We start from the raw sequence: 19,709 nt of genomic DNA on the forward strand, positions 1-19,709 counted from the left end.
TTATTTTTCATATTAACACCCAAGCTCTATGGTGATAGCGATAACATTCAAAAACCTCTAAATAATTGATTCGAGAAGACTGATGTGCAGTAAATGTGCACACATATCGAAAAAAGCGAGAAAAACTATTAACTATAGCTAACCACAGACAACAGTTTGGCGAAAAAAAATGCCTTAGAAATATTCAGTTAGTATATTAGCTCGGTCTCGTTGTCACTAACGTTCGTAAATCGATTGGTTTATTATGCAATGGCAACCATGCTGTTCTAATCGAAACTCGTTGTAAATTTGAAACGTAGCCCAATCCTTGATGACTGTTTATCAGAACAATCCAGTAAAACTCACCATTTCACTCAACACCGCCCATCACACTTGTTGGGAATATTTATGAACGCGCAGGGTCTGGGTCGAGCTTGTGAAGTTTGTCACGAAGATAAGGGAGTGTTGTGAACGCAATTTTTCCTCAATTTTCTTGTCCAAGGAGGGAAATAGGCAGTTTATTGCCCGCATTTAGTTTGTATCTTTTCAAACGGAGGACATCTTTGGCAGAAGAAGTAATATCCATCGAATAATTCGACAAAATCTTACCAACTTGGGCACTAAGTTGGACGCCATGTCTTGGGTGAAGCAAAAAGAGTCTGTGGATCTCGATCAGTTCCAAAACATCGATGAGGATTCTTTAGTCGAAGCTCTGTCTCCAGAGGAGTTAGCAGATCTCAATGCGGCCATTGATCCCGAGGTAAGACTTTATTTAAACGAAAGACATGCTGTCCCTCCGGTGATCCAAGGAAGCCATACAGACATGCTAAGTTGTAAGTCGCTCGCTCCAGCTAGTATCAAAGCACGACATGTTTTCGGTATGCTTTGTTTGCCGTGGTAATTCACTGAGCTACACCGTTACATCGCTCTTTTAGCCTTTAACATAGGTTTGTAAGGATGGTCTTGTTCCAAACATGGGTGATTCGCTTTTAATCTCATATACAATCATGCTGAATGAATTTTGTAATAATTTGCATTCATAGTGACTCGATTCACGCACCCCCATACTCGAGCAAAGAACTGATTTATAAGGGCTATACTTTGGATCACCCAAGAGTTAGTCATCGTTTGTGTTGTTTAACGTACACGGTGAATGCTATAATCAGTTCTATGTAGTCAGGTATTTTTCACAAGTACAAAGACATAGTTCTAATTAGGCTCAGAAGTGTGTGTTTATGTTGACTTTTGATTCGGATATTGGCCACCTAGATACTTTTAAAAGTTGTTTTTGATTCATCATCATTCATAGAAAAAAGCTTAATATAATTCCTCTTGAACTGAGTGTTTTTGGGTCGATATTCCTCGACAATAACTGGTAAATGCTCCTCGTGAAATGATTGTGATTGGCGGAAAGAGAATGTTGTAAGCGATATAGCTGTTTGACAGCAACCAGATATCTTCATGGATATTGGTTTCTGTCGACTAGTCACGATAAACTTAGGGAGGAAATGCAGGGATTTTTTAACACACAGCTCTCAATACCTAGAATGTTTAAACAAATCTTTATCATCTCAGGAAGGAGTACGTTGACCTAATAAGTCATAAATATTTGACAACATTAGTTTAGAATGAAGCTTTGCAAAGCTGGTTTTGTTATCTGTTAGCATGTATGCTTGCTCATTCTTATGATGGGGAGATTTCAACTCTTTGAGGATTGCACAGACTTCACAGAGATATTACATCTAATTGTGCAGTAAACTGATGATAGAGCAGATTTAACAGATAGTTAAAATACATCATGGGTCCACTTGAAATTAACTTCTGTTCAGTGGAAAAATGCAGACTTATTTATAATGGCTTCAGCAGATGCTACAATTTAACTGGTAAAAAATACTTTTTTGGATTTTTTAATGGTCTTGCCATGCTCTAGGAGAAAAACTGTTTTTATAACCCTGACATTGCATCCTGAGAACTAAATTTACCAATTTGAAAAGATGAAATACCTTAGTTTGCAGTTATGTACACAGCTATAGCAGTTGCGAAAATTATCAATTATCTAAAAAACTTTATTATAAGAGGTTGTTATTTGATTAATTCTAGTGACCTTTTAGTCTTAATACCCGTTTGAAATTTATTAACCTAGTGTATCCCTCAGCTTTTACACAAGATCCCTGTCAGGGCTCAAAATTAATGGTAACCCCGTTAACCAATGGTTAGTAATTTTCAACGTTTGGTTACTAAAAATGTGCCCAACTAACTGGACATGGTTAGTAAAATTTTCTAACATATTTAAACATTGGTGGATATCAGGACAAAGAGCACATAGACCCCACTCTCAGAAGAATACTTAGAATACTCAAGTTGTTAAATCAACTTAAGGTCTTTTTAGAGAATGTGCTGTAGATGTACTGTTCTTGACTAATCATGGTAAACGACAGGGAAATAATATAGGTGCATAATTTTCAACGTTTTTAGGGTCACCATGCGATTTCAGCTACTCTTAAATTTGTCCTAGTAGTTTTTATCAAAATTTTCAATATTTAAGATATTGTAACTTGTCAGCGTGGATACCAAACTTTATAACTTGGTTAGTAAAAAAGATGTCCACTAACCCGAAGGGTTAGTGATCCAAAAATTAAATTCGAGCCCTGCCTGTGACTCTTAAAGTGGAGCAACTGACTGTAAACTGGAATTGAGTGAAGGTTCCAATCCTCATTAGAGACTCAGACTTTTGTTTTTCAATTCTTAACGACAAACACTCAACATTTCTTCCACATTGTATTTCTTTAAAAGAATGCGCTTCTCCCAGTTCATGAGCGCCAGGAAAACCAGACAGAAAAGGAAAACACTGGACCATTTGATCGACAACATCTGTTGGAACACCTGGAAGAACAGGCTAAGAACCTGAAGGAACGTTCAGACTATGTCCCATACAAGAAAGAAACACGTGGCAAAGTTTGGCGGCCAAAGGAGCAACCAGGAAAAAAAGATCCAACTCCACTGCTCCCTGATGACCTCAGTGAAGTTTTAGACAATGCAACTGATGAGGAAATGATGGAACTTGCCGGTAAATGGAATGACTATTTATCTCTTTGCAACTGATCAAATGTTACTTTTGTTACTGTAATTAGTGGAATATAGTTATCATGAAATTCTAATGGATCAGCCAGAAATTTCCAAAAATTTGCTGTTTAGTTGCATTCTCCTAGTGGTGATGAAATGGTGTCTTAAGTTTGAGATTTTGGGGGATTATGGTATCAAGAGTGCATTGTAACAAATTGTAGGTTTGTTTATATGACCATCTACATTTTACACAACCTTTGGGATACATAAGCTGCTACTTATCTTAGACAGAGGTTTTGAAAGGGTTTTTGTGTTGTGGCTACTGGTAAAAGGAAACTTGTGTTAAGCTTTCTATAATTACTGTATTACTCTTACTTCAGAAAAAAAGTTTGCCAAAAATATCCAAGATCTGCTACCAGTTGGCAGAGTATACTGAAGTGTATTAGCGCTGTTTGTAGAAATCCTTTCCTTTTGAACTTGGTTGTTTTAATATTATTCTTCCAGCCATACTTGGTGTGCACGGTATGTTAACCCAAACTCAGAGTCACTATGCTGAAAAGATGGAGGCTGGGAAAGCTTTAAGGGGCAGTGGTTTGAAGAAATACAAACCTGGTGAGTTGGACACTATGGTACTCATATATTCTCAGGCTTGTGCTCCTGCAGAACAAGGGTGCTATGTACAACCTGCACTTTTGTCTTTGGGAAACTTACAAAACTCTGCTTTTATGAAAGGGTTTAATCCTATTTATTACACGACTCGAGCAGTCAGAGGGCCAATAACTAAAATCAACCAATCAAAATGCTCTATTGCCGGTCCAATATTCTCTAAGTATTGGACCGTGCACTGTCCCAAATGGTCCCAAATGATACCACAGTTGTGTCGCTTTGAACTTTAGTCGTATAATAAATCTCTTATTAACCAAGCTTGCTCGGGACCGTACTGGAAGAATATCAGCCCTCAATCTTTTTTGAACAGACCTCACTGTGCTCGGTCCATACTGTCAAGACCTCAGGCTGTTATTCTCCCAGTACAGCCCTCGCGCATGGTTAATAAGATATATATCTTTTATGAATGACCATGACAGACTTTCTCCTTGTAATATCTTCAATCCCGTTGACAAAAACTATAAGATATTTGTTGGTGGCTTTGGTTGTGAGATCCTGTCTTGATTACGGACTCTAGACTTAGAGCCTGTACTTGTTAGATCAGTTTTATACTTGTATTGCTTAGCTCATTCATTTGAATTCAGCAGAGGGTGGGAAAAGTTCATTGAAAGATAAAACATCATTTGTTTTTTTCTTGCTTCATCCTAGGTGTTGTAAAGGCAACTAAGATTAAAAAGCCTGATCTGACAGCTGTCAATGAGTTGGACATGGAGAAAGCAATGGAGCAGCTCAAGAGAAACGATACAAAATTGACAAATCTTAACTTGAACAATCATAGGGATGTCACTGTAGAGATTCTTGAAGATGTTGCCAAGGCATTGAAAAGTAACAACAATCTTAAACATCTTCAGTTAGCTAACACACAGATGACAGACAAGACTGCTAAGGTAATCTTTGTTTAGGAGAAACTTGAAAACTGAAATATGTTTTAGAGAATGTAAACAGTTTTTGTCTCATTTTTTTACAATCTTTTAGAGAATTTCACTTTATGTTCCAAGACAGTTTTTAGAATAAGTGTTTTTCAGCCTGGTCAACTGAAAGGTGATAATCTAGAAGAGGGTAGTCTAGAATGGACTATAACAGTTGAGGTTGAGTGATATTTGACCATCTGAGTGGAAATAATGATCTTAAGGGTGAATCAGCTAGATAGGACTTCTGCCCAGGTTGCAATAAAAGTCAGCTGTATAGTAAACATCTACATTTTGTTTGAAAATAAATAGCTGTTTGGTTCTCTCAGATCTTTGCAGAGGCACTGAGTAAAAACAAGACCCTAGAAAGTATCAACCTGGAGTCTAACTTTTTGACTGGAGATGGAATCATGGTGTGTAAGAGGCATTATTTCTGACATTCATTTTTGCAGTAACCTGTGTAAAGTTGTGTTAAAATCTCCCATGCATTTACTCTGGCTGACAAGGGTTGATGAAAAACACCAATTAGCTAGATGTATTTTACCAAAATACAAAGCAGTTGTATAAAACGTGGTACTCAACAATTTTTTCTGTGAAGTTCTACATGTATACCAAATGTTTTGGAAAGAAGTTATCATGAAAGACGTAATCTCTAATAAACAACAAATGAGCACCCTCCCCCTTTTTTGACTGCCAGTATTTCATTTCATTGTCTTTAAATCTGGTAATATATGCCAGACATGTGATAATTAGATTATCTTTTTTCCTTTAATGTGGACAGTCTGCTTTAAGTAACATGTGATATTTGTGGTGAGAAGTAAAATGTTTATTTCTAAGGAATGAACAGCATCGATGTTTCTTTATTAATTTTTTTTTTTCAGGCAATCATGAAAGTTCTAGAAACCAATACCAACTTGACAGCGCTGAGGCTAGCCAATCAGGTGAATATTTTTTTATGAACTATTTGAAAATATTTTTATGTTTCAAGGCGACTGATAATAAAGTAAAGCATGCTAAGCAATCTTTTTATGGTTTGGTTAAACTTTGCTACTTTATAATATTGAGCCATTTTTTTATCCTTTTCTTCATAGTCTGCCATCATTGGTAGTCAAGTTGAACAAAAAATTGTCACCTCTTTGGAAAAGAACTCAACACTGCTTGTTTTTGGCATGAGTTTTGATACACAAGGACCAAGAATCAGAGCAGCAGAGTTGATGGTGCGAAACAATGATTCAAGTAAGTTATTAATATTTAAGTGGGTGAACAGGTGGAAGAAATTTACTGGGCTTTGGGATTCCAAACCAGATCATATTGTTAGTGTTCACTTGATAAGTGAACTGGTAAGCAGAAAGCTATTGTTGCTGTCAGCTTCCAAATGGAAGAGAGTCAGTGATCAGTAACAATTCAGAGGGTAGAGAGAGAATAACTTGGTATAGGTGTCGGGTAACAAAGGGAAGGCTGTGCTCTAAGGAAATTTGAAAGGAGTCCAGTGCTCTGAAACTGCGAAATCCAGGGTGCCCAAGCATATGCTTTGTATGAAAAAACTAAAATTCCTGAGTCACCCATGAGCAGTACTAAGGAGCCAGGGGCCACTGGGCACCACTAGACCACAGCCTCGAAAGGGCGTGATTTTTGTATCAGTAAGTGTGGGAGGAGTTATCCTGGACTTCTGCTCCTATCTGCTTAATATGAGGTCCCCTTGATACAGGTTTCCATGTAATAGGCCATTTTCGATAGATCAAAATTCAAACTTGGCTCAGAGGCTTGGGGAATAAAACCAAAGAAATCACTCTGAGGTTGAAGGATGAATAGTTATTTTTATTCCCCCAAGCCTCAGAGCCATTTTCTGTTCAAATTATTGAAGCGACTTCTTTATTTCTGTTTTTTTAGTTCGACTGGATAGGGTAGAGAATGGCGATGTAAATGGTGAAGATGATGATGCTATTGAGGAAGAAGACGAAGAAGAAGAGGAAGAAGAAGAGGAAGAAGAGGAGGACGAGGAGGAGGACGATTAAGAGTAACACTCAAGAATATTGCTATTCTAATTCTTTAATGTACTTCTGTGATGAAGGTTTACTCTATCTGTGAATAAATCTGTATGGATACAGAGGAAATGACTCTAAAAATTAACCAGGTCATCCCCTCCTGGTAAGCTTGTGCCTGGAGTGTCAAGGCAGAACTTGTGTATTGTTTTTCAACTTGTATTCTTGAACTCAAAGTTGTAGTCTGTGTTGATAATTAAGTAGGTACCTCTATAAGGATATGCGTATGTTGCTAATTCTTGCTAGTGTTGTAAAGGGACCAACTGAATATCAACCCGCCATGTTAAGAGTAAGTTAAAATAACAAAAGAGACTGGAAGTGAATTTGAGAATTTTTGCGGGGTATTCCTAAGTAGAACTCAAGTGTCGCGAATCTTCGATTTTCTTGTGGCGTCCCTGTAGCTACAAAAAGTTGTTGTACTTTTCATTACGCAGAGTAAGTTTGATCAGACGGAATAGCTGTAAAGCTGTGAATGAAATTTTTAAGCTTTACACCTTCTGCTATTTTAATTTGCAGTTTGTTTTAAGAAGCTTCAAAAACTTTCCCAAGGTGGTGGTGGTGGTGGTCAGGTTGCAATCCGTTTCGATCTTCTCCATCTCTCACCATAGTTTTTACTTTTTGGGACACCTCCTGTTTTTGTGTTTTTCTGTCTCAAAAATCATATATTTTGTGGCTCACTTCGCTTTGAAAGTGAGTAGTTTTGTGCACTGCATAAAAGAGACTGAAATTCATACTATTGCGGGCTAATCTCCTGTTAAGTCAAATGAAAAGTTTTTTTTGAAGAATGCATCTTCTCTTTGGATTTGTTTTTGACGAGTGTGTTCATCAACTTAACACTTAGCTTGGTCATCATTAATTATCCGATTGGCATTTGTCTTTTCTGGCATGAATTCCCTATTTTGTCAGGTCTGATGATGTTTTGTAACTTCAAGACAGCTGTTACAATTGTGCTTTTTTCAGTCTCATTGGTTGTCTGATAAGTTATTTTGAAGTTGTAAGGAAAACTTTCACTTTGATCTCAAGTCCTGATTTTGCAACAGGTTTTTCTTTACGAATTTCTTTATTCAGTACATTATTCACTGTACTTTTTTTCCTGTATTGTTGTTTTCTATTTCAGCAATTTACAAACTGCTGCTTTTGTAGTATCGTGAAAATAGTTTGATCCTTTTTCATTTTATGAAAATTTTGATCATAAGCGAGATATATCTCGGCAATTGTGTCAGTGAGCGCTAGAGTTGGTTTCACCAAACCTTGCAGCTGTCTCCAATAGTGGAAATTTGCGACTACAAAGGACATGTCCAATTAACAAATGGTAAACACCACAGCGTACACTATTGAGTTATGGATGCACGCGGGAGGTTGCTAAGCACGAAAGAAGCGTAAGAGTCGCTCGAGGCGATAGCCGAGAGCGACTCTAGCTTCTTGAGTGCTTAGCAAACCTCCCAAGTGCATCCATAACTCAATAGTGTACGCTGTGGTGTTTACCATTTGTTTTATAACATAACATTAACACATTGTTGCTAAAGAGTTCCCTTTTGTTTAACAAATCTTACGTGACCAGAAAAAAACAAGCGCGCGCGGAAAAATAGTCTTTGCATTTGCTCACGTCAGCAGCGTACACCCATGGGCAAATGGGGGACGCTAAATTGACCAATCAGAGCGCGCGCTTTACTTTGGTTATGTTATAATTAGTTTATTTGGTTCAAAATGCATTCATTCATTCTTACAACATTGATTAATGTTTGTGCGAAGCTTGCGTTTTAGCGCAGAAAAGATTCCAATAGGAATTGGAACATCTTCCATTCATAACAATACTTTGCGAAGGAAATATTCATTTTCTAATCATGTCTCATTTTAAGCGGAGTTTATAACTAATTTTTTCTGAAACGGTTTCGCTTTTTTTTTTCCGAGGGAAAGTTAGTATTTACAGGCGGTGGCAAGTTTTGACTATATTCTTATGTGTCGAAAAATAAAGGTATTGAAAACTGAGGTGAAGTTAAAGCTTTAAATCATAGTGTTATTTAATTTCTTCTTTCTTAAACGCCGTACCTTTAACGTGCCCAGGTTAATCTATTTTGCTTTCCCTTTGTATAGAGGAATTGTGGCAATTATTTCACAAGCCATAACTTATGTTGCCTTACTAAGAAACACGATTTTTTGAATAAGTAAGAGTTCAGCTGGTAGCAAGGGAACTAGTGAAAGATACAGCTAATTGCCAGCCCCCTGTAAGAGAAATAGTACGCGCAATGGGCTCTCTCATTTTTTGAGATTTTTCAGTATCTGATTCCGGCCAGTCTTCCGAGTTTGTTTGCAATGCCGTGTTATTTGCCATAGAATTCGTTAGGACACGCGACAGGTACAGAGAGTAAAACTGCTCGAAGCTAGTCACACATTCTTCAACTGGACCAAAGGAATCGGCCAAAGAATAGCCATATACGAATTCATGCAGGGATGGAGATTTCAGCAATATCTGTATTTATTTCATTTTCTTTCGAACTAGGACGTAAATTTGTTGCAATTTTTAACATTCGTCCAAAAATTTATCAGAATTGTGGTTCCATTCAAACAGAAACATCTTGTAAAATTTGAACTTCCAGACAGCTTACAACAAACGGAACATTTCGAAACTTTCTTGGCGTTGATGTAATCTGTTGTGCCATGGAAACAATCAACTTCGTTCACGATTGAATCCAGCCCAGCTTTGGCATTGTCTCTTGTTTCATCTTCTGTTTATTTCCTCGCATGCGGTCACGTGGCACGGGCTGTGATGTTTCTTTCAACCGTTTTAACTCAGTATCCGTTCTCAGGCTGTAACTCTGATTCATACTTCTCTCTAAGTTTCGTCAGCTGTATAGCGATCTGAGTCTGTGTTCCTTCAACTTTTGCCTTGGATGCAAGGCATGACCGGTACTGCTCCTCAGAAAGGCTGGGGTCACACTTTTTGTCGTGGTACTGATGGAAAAGGTCTCTGTCAGGGGCGCGAATGATTCTGAAACAGATAAAAAGTAAACAATATTGTAAATGCCTGAAATTTCGATACGCCAAACCGTTGTTATGGTAAATGGGGTCAGTTTCTAAAGATGGTGCCGGCTGCGTCAGTGGGGTATTACAACTGAGGTAATTTGGTTTTATCAACTGAGTTGATAATGTAAATAAGCCATCGTAAAAAGTTTCAAGGCCGACGCTTAGAGCGTAAGCCCTTCTTCAGAGCGATGGTAAATGAGGAAATGGGTGTTGAGAAATTGTTACTTGAGAGTGAATGTGGAGTTGCATAACTCATGCACACTCAAAAAGGTTTTTCCCAGAGTTTCCTTTTTTTACTTGTATCACCACCACATTTCAAAACTCTTTCAGTTTCGCAGGTTCTTTTTTGGTTTTCCTTGGCAGATATGACAAGTTTTTACGTTGAGGAGTAGCTTTTCTTATGTTAGTTTGGTTAAACCGATAATTATTCTGATCGCTTTGTCGTCGACTCGCGGAAGACAAAAGAGAGATTTACAGCAGTTTTGCGTTACGCGACATATGCAAAATCGAAGAGCTTCACTAAAACATAACATTAATATTACCTGATGTTTGCCTGTTGCAGATATCTTTGGTACAATCCCAAGTCTTCTGTCCCCCAACCTTCAATGTTTAAATCAAATCCACCAACACGGAGATAGTCTGCTCTGTACTGACAAGTCATTCCAAACCCATATTCACGCCAAAAGCCGTACTTCCGGTCTACAAAACATGAAAACGTTGAAATTTCTTCACGATGTGATTCTTAGGTAAAGGTTGACATTGTTGATTTTTACGGAACCAGGATGTGCTCTATAAGTTAGTTTGATTATGTATCGTATGAATGTGAAGTTCTTAATAAAAATGAAATATTCATAGTTTCTCTTTCACACAAAAACCGTTGTAACCAAGATCTTTAATTGCGACTTATCAGAATGCTACGACTCTTTTTTTATCAAATGATAAGTGTAGACAGAATTTGAATATTAAGGAAGGTGTCTTTTTTTTTTTTTTAACGTTTACGACGTGGTTTTCTCGACTGCATAATACGGGGGAAAATGCCAAATGCCAACTTGGTTTGTTCTACCAAAACCTAACTAATGATGTTTCTTCGTCTTGTAACGAGCATGACCAAATAACTTTAACTATCACCTCAAGAACGAGTGATTTGAGAATAACTTTGCACTGGTGCCCAGAGTTTTTCGGTGTTGCAATCAGTCCCGGCCAAGATGGCTACCGTGGTGGGATACCGAGAGATCTTTCAGTGCTATTTAGCGGTTAAAGATAAGATGTGACCTTGGATCACCCGTAGAAAACCTTCGCACAAAAAATCAATTCTCTAATCAATGCTTTAAAAAAGAAGAGAGAAACAGAAATGTAGGCACGAACCTCTCATCTCGGCACTTGCAACAAAGTGCATAACCTTGAACTTCCTTCAGTCAACCCGAGCCATTTTCTGTTAGCTTACCAGGTTGACTAGAAAACAGATGAAAACAATTACTTACCAATTTTAAGTTGTTCTGCAGGTGGTGGAATAGTTCCATGTTCGTAGACATTCTTTGGATTAAACAAGCTAAACACCATCGGAAAATAGACTTTCGATTTCCTTTGAGTGTACATGCGACACCGTCGAAGAAAATCAGGACGAATCGTTATGTCTACATCACAGAAAAACATTAAAATATTTTTGGGGTTGCCACTCCAGTACATTACACCGTCATGTAAAGCTCTCCCTCGAGAAAACGGTTTATCTCGCATGATAAGTTGATACTTTTTAAAACTATACGTAACTTCCAGATCTTTAAGAGTAGTTTTTACAGTATTGAAATCAGAGGCTCCGTATAGGACCACTGTCAGAAACACGTTTCCGTCACTTTTAATGCACACTTCCACAAACATATCCATAAACTGTTGAAATCGTTCAAGGCGCCCAGATAGAGGAACAATTAAGTTTATAAGTTCATTAGGACCTCTGCTGTCCTCCGGGAGAGCAACTGGTTGCACGACACCCAAGGGACGAATAAGCCGCACTGTGATAAACTTCTTCGAAGACGGATCTTTGAAATACAGTTCATAGTCAATACCAGTGTTGATATCGATTCTGTAGACCCCATCTACCATGTTCTCACGGTTTACGTGGTATGACGTGTTTGTGTTGATAAAATGAACACCGACGTCTTGTGCTTGGACAAGATGGCGCTCTCCGGATTTAACTTTCCGCGTGTTCGAATTTTGACCATGAAAGATATACTCTTTCGGTTTCTTTCGAGGGGAGCTTTCGAAAAGATGCGTTTTGGCGAAACTCTGAAATGGAATTCGTTGTGATATTTGAATATCAGTGATTTTTGGAGATGTTTTATCCAGGGATAAGAGTTCTTTCTTTACACCAGTGTTTTGTTCACTTCTACCGCTTGTGACCCCATGGGAGTAACTCTCGACTTCCGCCTGTAATTGCGTGTTTTCAACCCTCAAGTTGCCAATCACCTGATTGGATTTTTCTGCTCGAGATTTTTCCTTTTCTAGCTGAGCAGTTAGCTTTTCAATAAGCTCGTCTTTCCGAGTCATGCGGGTTTTTAATCTCTTCATTTCAATCTGTAATATTGGATTCCCTTGTTCAGCGGTTTTTCTCAGGTCCCTCCGCATCGGCTGTGATGATTCTGTAGCTGCGTTTGTCCGTGACAATTTCACATGATTTGATTGCAAATTCTTGGTCCAATCGCCTTTGAGCTCTTCTTGCTTTTTACTGAGCAGCTTGCCTCCATGATGGTAAATTTGATAAACGAGAATCATTGCCAAAACCAGCAAGAAATACAACGTGACTCTCTGAAATCGCGAAGAGGAAATCGCCATCGCTACAGAACATGTTCATCTTCTTATTTTCTGAAATACCATCTTTCTCAAAAAACACCGTCCTTTATGATTTAAAAAATATTTCAAAATCTATTTTACCGGTGAACGTTGCTGTACACGTTTGTCCACTTGGTGCTGGCAGGTTTTTGTAGCTGGTACCCGTGTTCCGCTGTTACGAGCACTGTTTAAGGCCTCGTGTTCGAGCGACAACTGCCGCAACTGCTAATTTAACTTGGAGAACGTGTTTGGTTTCTAAACATTATATGTAAGATCGATATTAATTTGCGTCAATATTCAGATGAAACTCGATTTCTGCGGCTTCTCAGCATAAACATCATAGTTAAGTATGACACAAATGTCTCGACTAATTTTAGAGAGAAATTTGCATTCAGTGATCAGTAATCAAAGTTTAAAGTCTTTACGTGGGGCATGGTTACCCATATTGCCCGAGCCAGAGGCTCATGTGTGAAACGCAAGACAACAACCCACTCATCCCACCCCAGGGGAGGACATCCATCACACAGTAATCTCGTGCGTGGGAAATTAACGTCTCCTACCTCTAACCCTGCAGGAGACGGGACCTCCATTTATTCGTCCCTATCGAGAAGACTAGAATATCTAACCATTTCTTGTTATAGAAAGGCAGCATATTCTTCTCAATTATTTTAAGACCTTGAGTGTTGGTCCGGCCGGGGCTCGAGCCCTCGACCTCCCGCACATCAGTCCAGCGCTCTATCCATTGAGCTAACATTGTTTAATAAAACTTTACAATCCACAGTTTCGCGTAATTTGGGGTCCAATCTTTTGAACTACATGATAAACAGCTATTGAACCGAACCCACTTTCGTTTGCAAGTGATAGTATCAAACGTGTCTGGAATTTACATCATTTTTCCGTCAGGAAGAATTGTGGAGCATGCAGTGAAGCGTTCAGAGTCACTGATGCCTCTCTGAGGAAATACAATCGCAAATTATCGCTATTCAACACAACAGAAGTTCCGTTTGTTGTTGTTGAAATGAAAAACCGTGAAAAGAAACTCGCCTGACGTCTCTTTCTAATTCATATTTAGATGAGGCGTCTGACAACTTTTTTTTAGTAAATTAAATATCCGATCAACAGTAGTGGTGCAGTACGCGTTAAATTATCAAATAAATTGCTTTGAGAACTTCTTGAAATAGTTAGCTTTGAATTTAATTCCTGTCAAGCTTGTCTGTCTGTCGCCTTTGGGTGAGTTTCTTAGGGAGGAGGAGAAAAGTGCTTCTCTACCTACAGCTCGCACGCTTTTACTTTTGATGGAACGTTTTTAAAAACAGCGTGCAAACAGGATATTTCCTGAAAGCAGTTTTTTTTTTCCTGTTCAGAGGAACCTCACACCTACCAGACTCTGAAAACATGCAACGAAATTACTAGACACGATAGAGCTTTAATGTATACAAGAAAAACTAAGAATACTGAGTAGACCTAAGGTACTTTTTCGAACAAATTTTGAGATTTCTAAAATTCAAAATTTGTAACATCAATTGACATACGTTTCGCTTTAAAATCTCGCATTCTGATTGTCTAACAAAGCGAGGTATTTAACGTGAAATTTCGAGTTGAAAACGAGGCTAAGTGATAATTGATTCGCATCTACGTATACATAACAGCTATTGGTAGTACTGTTTCCCTTTATTTTTCTTATTTTTATTCAATTTTGCGATTCAAGGAAAATCCATTACTTGACTCTTGAATTCCGCGTCAAATTTCACTTGAAAACCGATATCATACTTATCACTTCGCGATTCGTGCGACATCGGTTTTAGCGTCAAGCATCGATTAACTATGCGTCAAGTAATGAATTTTCCTATAGAATACTATGATTCGTGCATGTTTTGCTACGGTCATGCTGTTCTGTGATCCAACGGAAAGTATTTGCATTTAAATGAAAGACCATGAGTTATTGAACGCTACTATTTTCCTCCCTTCGCAACTGACGTGCCCCTTCAAAATCAATTATTTTGTGAGTCTCAACAGGGAAATGAATCTATATCCGTTTGTAATATCTCTCTCAGCCGGTACGTTACTTGTGTTGCCTTGATAAGTTTTAAGCATACTAACAAAACTGGCCTATCGAATACATAGTATCGAATGAAGGACTAAAGGGACACGTCCATTTTTTTCGAAGGGAGTAAGTAATTAAATATTGTGAAAGGATCTGAAGGGATTCATGAGTTCTTCACACCGAGTAGTTCTTCGCTGTACGATCTAGCGCTGTGCAATTAAAAAGATTGACGCGTCAAACTTCTAGGAACGTCTACGAACTTCAAGGGCCAAAAATAAAGGCGAGCTTTGATGTTAAATTTGGTAAGGGAATATAAACTAAGCGCCCTATCGCGAACCATTAAAATGTAGAAAGCCGTGAAATCAAGTGATAGTAATGAAGTTTTATTCGTTCGGTTATCATTATTCAAAGCCTTTGGCGGCCTTGCAGGCGATTGGCTCGCGGAAAACAACTGAAGGTAATATTTCGAACAGGACAAACAACTTACACAGACGAATGCACCGAAGTCTAGCGTCTGAATCGATCATAAAATGGATCTCGCGCTTGTCCCGTTGGTCTACAATGATACACAACTAGTATAAATAACGTTGTAATCGAAAAAAGCGAAAAAAATATCCCTTAAAGGATCTTTAAAACAGGTTTCGCAGTACAAGAGAAACAAAATTTCTGACTTATCATCTGCATGTTTTTAAACTAACTCGCGTGCATGTGTTTTTTAGAATTACGATTTAGCTTATTATTAACACTCACCCAACAAGGTGGAGTTCCTATCGATAAGCTACATTTGAGCAACTTTTCAAATGCACTCGATACGTGCACGCTAAGCATAACTTTTAAGTTATGTTTAGCGTGCACATATCGAGTTATAAGTGCATTTGAAAACGGTGACCAATTTTGTCGTAAGCCGTTTTTGTATCCTAATCACATGGCAGCTTTCTCAGTTATAAAGGGGTGCTTATGGTAAGCTAGTAATAAACATTAAAATTGGGAAAAGTGTAAAGAAACTAGTAAAGGAAAAAATTCGATTTTGAAGCCTCTGAGAATAGAGTGAAGGTTTGAACTTTCTTAAACTTGCCCGTATCCATGAGGGGACGCAAATCGTCTGCACTGCAAGTATCCCGGAAAGTCCCATACATTTTCTTAGACTAAAAGTCTAAGAAAATGTATGGGGCTTTTTGAGCGCTCCAGGCAGCTTTCCTGTAAGGCGTCATAATCTTGTTGCCGCTGACATCGATGTGACAGATAATTGCTTTTACAGTGTTTTCTTTGCCGGCTTATATTGTCATCAAGTTTCAATAAGACGGGTCTCATTTTTCACGAGAACAATAAAGTATTTGTAAATTACGAGATCGGATGCAAGAGCACGTACTGTTTCAACTAATTCGCTCTTCTTGCTTGGGAATACATTAATAAAATGTCGGCGGACCTTGAGGCCTCCACTAAGCTGGAAATACCAAATAAACGTGAGGTAAAATCGCGAAAAAATACTCCCAAGGAGAAACGTAAACAAAGTAGAAATGGGGGAAGCGAAAGCGACAGCAGAAGAAAGCGGGTAATGTGGCTTAAGTTCTGCCTGGCTTAAGTTCTGCCTGGCATCAATGGTGGACCAAATGTGGCTGACACAAACTTGATAGATAAAAAATCATTTTCTCCAAATCTGGATACAAAACAGGTAGGCAACGAAAGCGGACTTATCATGCTTAAGGCTAATTCTAAAGAAGAAATGGAAAGTAATGTGAAGCGAGCACGATTAACAACCGTTTTAGATGTAAATAATTCAAGTTCAGCAACAATGCTTCGGAGGGCGCTTGGAGACGATGCAAGACGCAGGCGGGCTCAATATTCAAGGCCGTTTTTGGCACAGACAACTTTTAAACGTATTGGTAGTCAGAAAAATATCCATTTGAAGAGTCATCATGAGACTCAGGTAAACAGAAGTTCAAATATTCAAAAAGGCTGGTTGCTATGGAGTGACGTCATAAACCGGCTTAGGGCCTGATTACATGAGCCGAGCTGGCCCGGTTAGCCGGGCTGATTTCTTTTGTTTTCACGCTTTGGCGAACACCAAAACAAAAGAAATCAGCCCGGCTAACAGGGCCAGCCCGGCTCATGTAATCAGGCCCTAAGTTTATTTGCTGCCTTATGTTTTGTTGTGAATGTTGGTTTTGTGGTGTATCAGAACTCATTTCTGCTTGGCAGGAAAATGACATATAATACCGTTAAATTTCATTAAAGATCCAGCAAAGTGCCTGAGTTTGATTTTGCAGCTTATAGCGGTTGATGGAAGATGCATCTAAAGTTAAATTTCCCGTAGGTACTTAAAGTTGGAATCACCTGAAACCATCTGAAAGCACCCATGAAACCATCTGAAACCCCCAAGGAAACCATCTGAAATTACCTGAAAATATCTCGAAACAATTTGAAACAACATGAAAGCACCTAAAAAAACTACGGGTGACATCAGAAAATAAGTGTTAACAATCGAGTTTATCCACAGGGAGCCCGGCTTACGGATATCGTATATAATGCCCTACAGTACAGAATAGGCACCACAAACAGGTCTTCAAGGAAACATTCCATTGTTCTTGTTGAAAACACACTCAATTAGCTCTACCAATGGCTGGGAGTTGCACGGGAATATGCGAATTCATTTCTTGACAAAGCAATTGCGTGACAATAACAACATGCGATCGCGAATGCAAAGAAGAAACTGTTTTAAAATCGAAAGAAATACGTGAAGTTTTTTCAACGGGATCATGCAAATTATATAAGAAAAAGCCTAGGAAGGCCTGAAGATTTTCAAACTTCCTAAGGACACTTTGAACATTGTGTTTCTTTTAATCAGAGACGAATTTATAGCGTGACCTAGAATTTCACTGACTTTGTCATTGCAAAAGTGAAATATATGTTGATTTTTTGCAAGGTACTTTACTGCAAATGGCAGAATATAGCTGATGAATGGTGGCTTTAACTTTTACTGCCTAAGTAAATTTCAGGTGGTTTCAGGTGATTTCAACATTTAGTACCTACATTAAATTTCCAGGCTGTGTCTGCCATTCTTGACTCTTCATATTTTTGCAATGTTTTTATGTTACATGTCTAGCCATGTTATGCTACTCAAGCAAAAAGTTGGTGATGCTAACAAATAATCAATGAACTTTGCAAGCGAGGCCGGATTGGACACAGAGTGCTGTGTATTCTGCAAAGTTATTAAGGTAGGTTATACCTGCAATTGCTAAATGACATGCATCATAGCAGAATTCTACAGTAACACAAAACATTTTCAGGTTACCGGTATTTGTGATGAAATTTATTTGTAATCAATTAGTGACAGCTTTCTTGACTTTATGGAAAGGCAGAAATCTGTCCACAAACATGAACCTGTTTTATCTGTGGTGAACAGTGATTATATATCTACAAATAGTAGTGAATATTATGACTTTAGCCAAGTTAATTCATTATTAAGTCGTACGTGCACTTTATTGATAGGAATGTGCCTGTCCTGATGTTCCTCGTGGGAAGCCTGTGCTGAGTGTTTCCCAAAGAGCAAAGCATATACTGGGTGGTAGGTACAACTCTGCATTTCCGTATTGACATGCATAAAAACGTCTAGCTTGCAGTATATTCACTTTCTATTTAGAACCCATGTCTTTAAATCTCACTTGGGATACTCAGTTTGACAGACAGTTACCAGCAGAAATATGGTAGGCTTGGATTATAAAGGTGGAAACTAAATTCACTGTATTTTTTTCCTGTCTGTTTCAGATGGACAGGGTTGAGATGACTTGCTCTTTCCCCTTGAAGAGGAACCATGTGATGTCAATTTATGTGCTCTGCATGCAATGTATAACATTTGAATTTTTAAATTGTGTGTACCCATTGTAGTATGGCACAGTCAACATTGTTTTCGTTTAAAGAAATCTATTTTCTTGAAGTTTAATCCTGTAATAATGATCTTTTGTTTAGTGTTGCCTGATCACTTCTGAGATATAAATTTATTTTTCATATTTCTTTGATTAATATAGCATTCAGCGTAATGTCAGAGGGCTTCTGGGATATATAGCAAACTTAGTTTTTCATTCACGGTTAATAGAGGGATATGTTGTCTTTCCTTTCTGGTTCACCCAGGTTGAATTCCTGGCATTCAATGTAATGCCTGAGTGCTTCAGGGATATATAACATACTTAGCTTTTCATTCATGGTTAATATATAGCGATGTGTTGTCTATCCTTTCTGGTTCACCCAGGCTGAAGTCCTGGCATTCAGAGTAATGCCAGAGCTCTTCTGGGATATATAACATACTTAGCTTTTCTCTCATGGTCAGTATAGGGAAGTGTTGTATATACTTTCTGGTTCACCCAGGCTGAAGTCCTGGCATTCAGTGTAATGCCTGAGCACTTCTGGGATACATAACATACTTAGTTTTTCATTCATGGTCAATCTTGGGAAGTGTTGTCTATATCCTTTCTGGTTCACTCAGGCTGAAGTCCTGGCATTCATTGTAATGCCTGAGCACTTCTGGGATATATAACATACTTAGATTTTCATTCATGATTAATATAGGAAAGTGTTGTCTATCCTTTCTGGTTCACCCAGGCTGAAGTCCTGGCATTCAGAGTAATGCCTGAACACTTCTAGGACACATGACATACTTAGTTTTTCATTCGCGAATATTATAGGGAAGTGTTGTCTATCCTTTGTGGTTCACCCAGGCTGAAGTCCTGACGTTTCAGTGTAATGCCTGAGCGCTTCTGGGATATATAACATACTTAGTTTTTCATTCATTGTCAATCTTGGGAAGTGTTGTCTATCCTTTCTGGTTCACACAGGCTGAAGTCCTGGTATTTAGTGTAATTAATGCCTGAGTGCTTCAGGGAAATATAACATACTTAGCTTTTCAGTCATGGTTAATATAGGGAAGTGTTGTCTATCTTTTCTGGTTCACCCAGGCTGAAGTCCTGATATTAAGAGTAATGCCTTAGTGCTTCTGGAATACATAACATACTTAGTTTCTTTGACAATCACGGGTTAATCTAGGGAATTGTTGCCTATCCTTACTGGTTCACCCAGGCAGAAGTCCTGGCATTCATTGTAATGCCTTAGCGCTACTGGGATATATAACATACTTAGGTTTTCATTCATGGTTAATATAGGGAAGTG

The 19,709-nt window shown here is 38.3% G+C and overlaps 2 protein-coding genes and 1 long non-coding RNA gene across 4 annotated transcripts; 2 read left to right on the forward strand and 1 right to left on the reverse strand.

Moving 5' to 3' along the window:
• Positions 1-399: 399 nt before the first annotated feature.
• On the forward strand, positions 400-8,647 carry LOC111338039 (tropomodulin-1). The gene is made up of 8 exons (XM_022944441.2): positions 400-739; positions 2,773-3,046; positions 3,547-3,654; positions 4,357-4,595; positions 4,946-5,029; positions 5,498-5,557; positions 5,708-5,852; positions 6,507-8,647. The coding sequence occupies exons 1-8, from the start codon at positions 614-616 to the stop codon at positions 6,629-6,631; spliced, it is 1,161 nt and encodes a 386-aa protein (XP_022800176.2). The 5' UTR covers positions 400-613; the 3' UTR covers positions 6,632-8,647.
• Positions 8,648-9,110: 463 nt separating this feature from the next.
• On the reverse strand, positions 9,111-13,251 carry LOC111338037 (chondroitin sulfate N-acetylgalactosaminyltransferase 1). The gene is made up of 3 exons (XM_022944440.2): positions 11,164-13,251; positions 10,225-10,381; positions 9,111-9,647 (listed from the first exon to the last, which is right to left on the reverse strand). Exons 1-3 carry the CDS (start codon positions 12,506-12,508, stop codon positions 9,449-9,451), a joined length of 1,701 nt encoding a protein of 566 aa, XP_022800175.2. The 5' UTR covers positions 12,509-13,251; the 3' UTR covers positions 9,111-9,448.
• Positions 13,252-15,435: 2,184 nt separating this feature from the next.
• On the forward strand, positions 15,436-19,449 carry LOC148741437 (uncharacterized). 2 transcript variants are annotated; one of them, XR_016001830.1, is made up of 4 exons: positions 15,436-17,555; positions 17,653-17,764; positions 18,039-18,114; positions 18,315-19,449. It is a non-coding gene; the product is annotated as an uncharacterized LOC148741437 (long non-coding RNA). The 2 variants fall into 2 exon arrangements; XR_016001828.1 differs by having other exon boundaries at positions 15,448-17,764.
• The last annotated feature ends 260 nt before the right edge of the window (positions 19,450-19,709 follow it).

This window comes from Stylophora pistillata, chromosome 1 (genome assembly GCF_964205215.1).
Source record: "Stylophora pistillata chromosome 1, jaStyPist1.2, whole genome shotgun sequence".
Classification (NCBI taxonomy): domain Eukaryota; kingdom Metazoa; phylum Cnidaria; class Anthozoa; order Scleractinia; family Pocilloporidae; genus Stylophora; species Stylophora pistillata.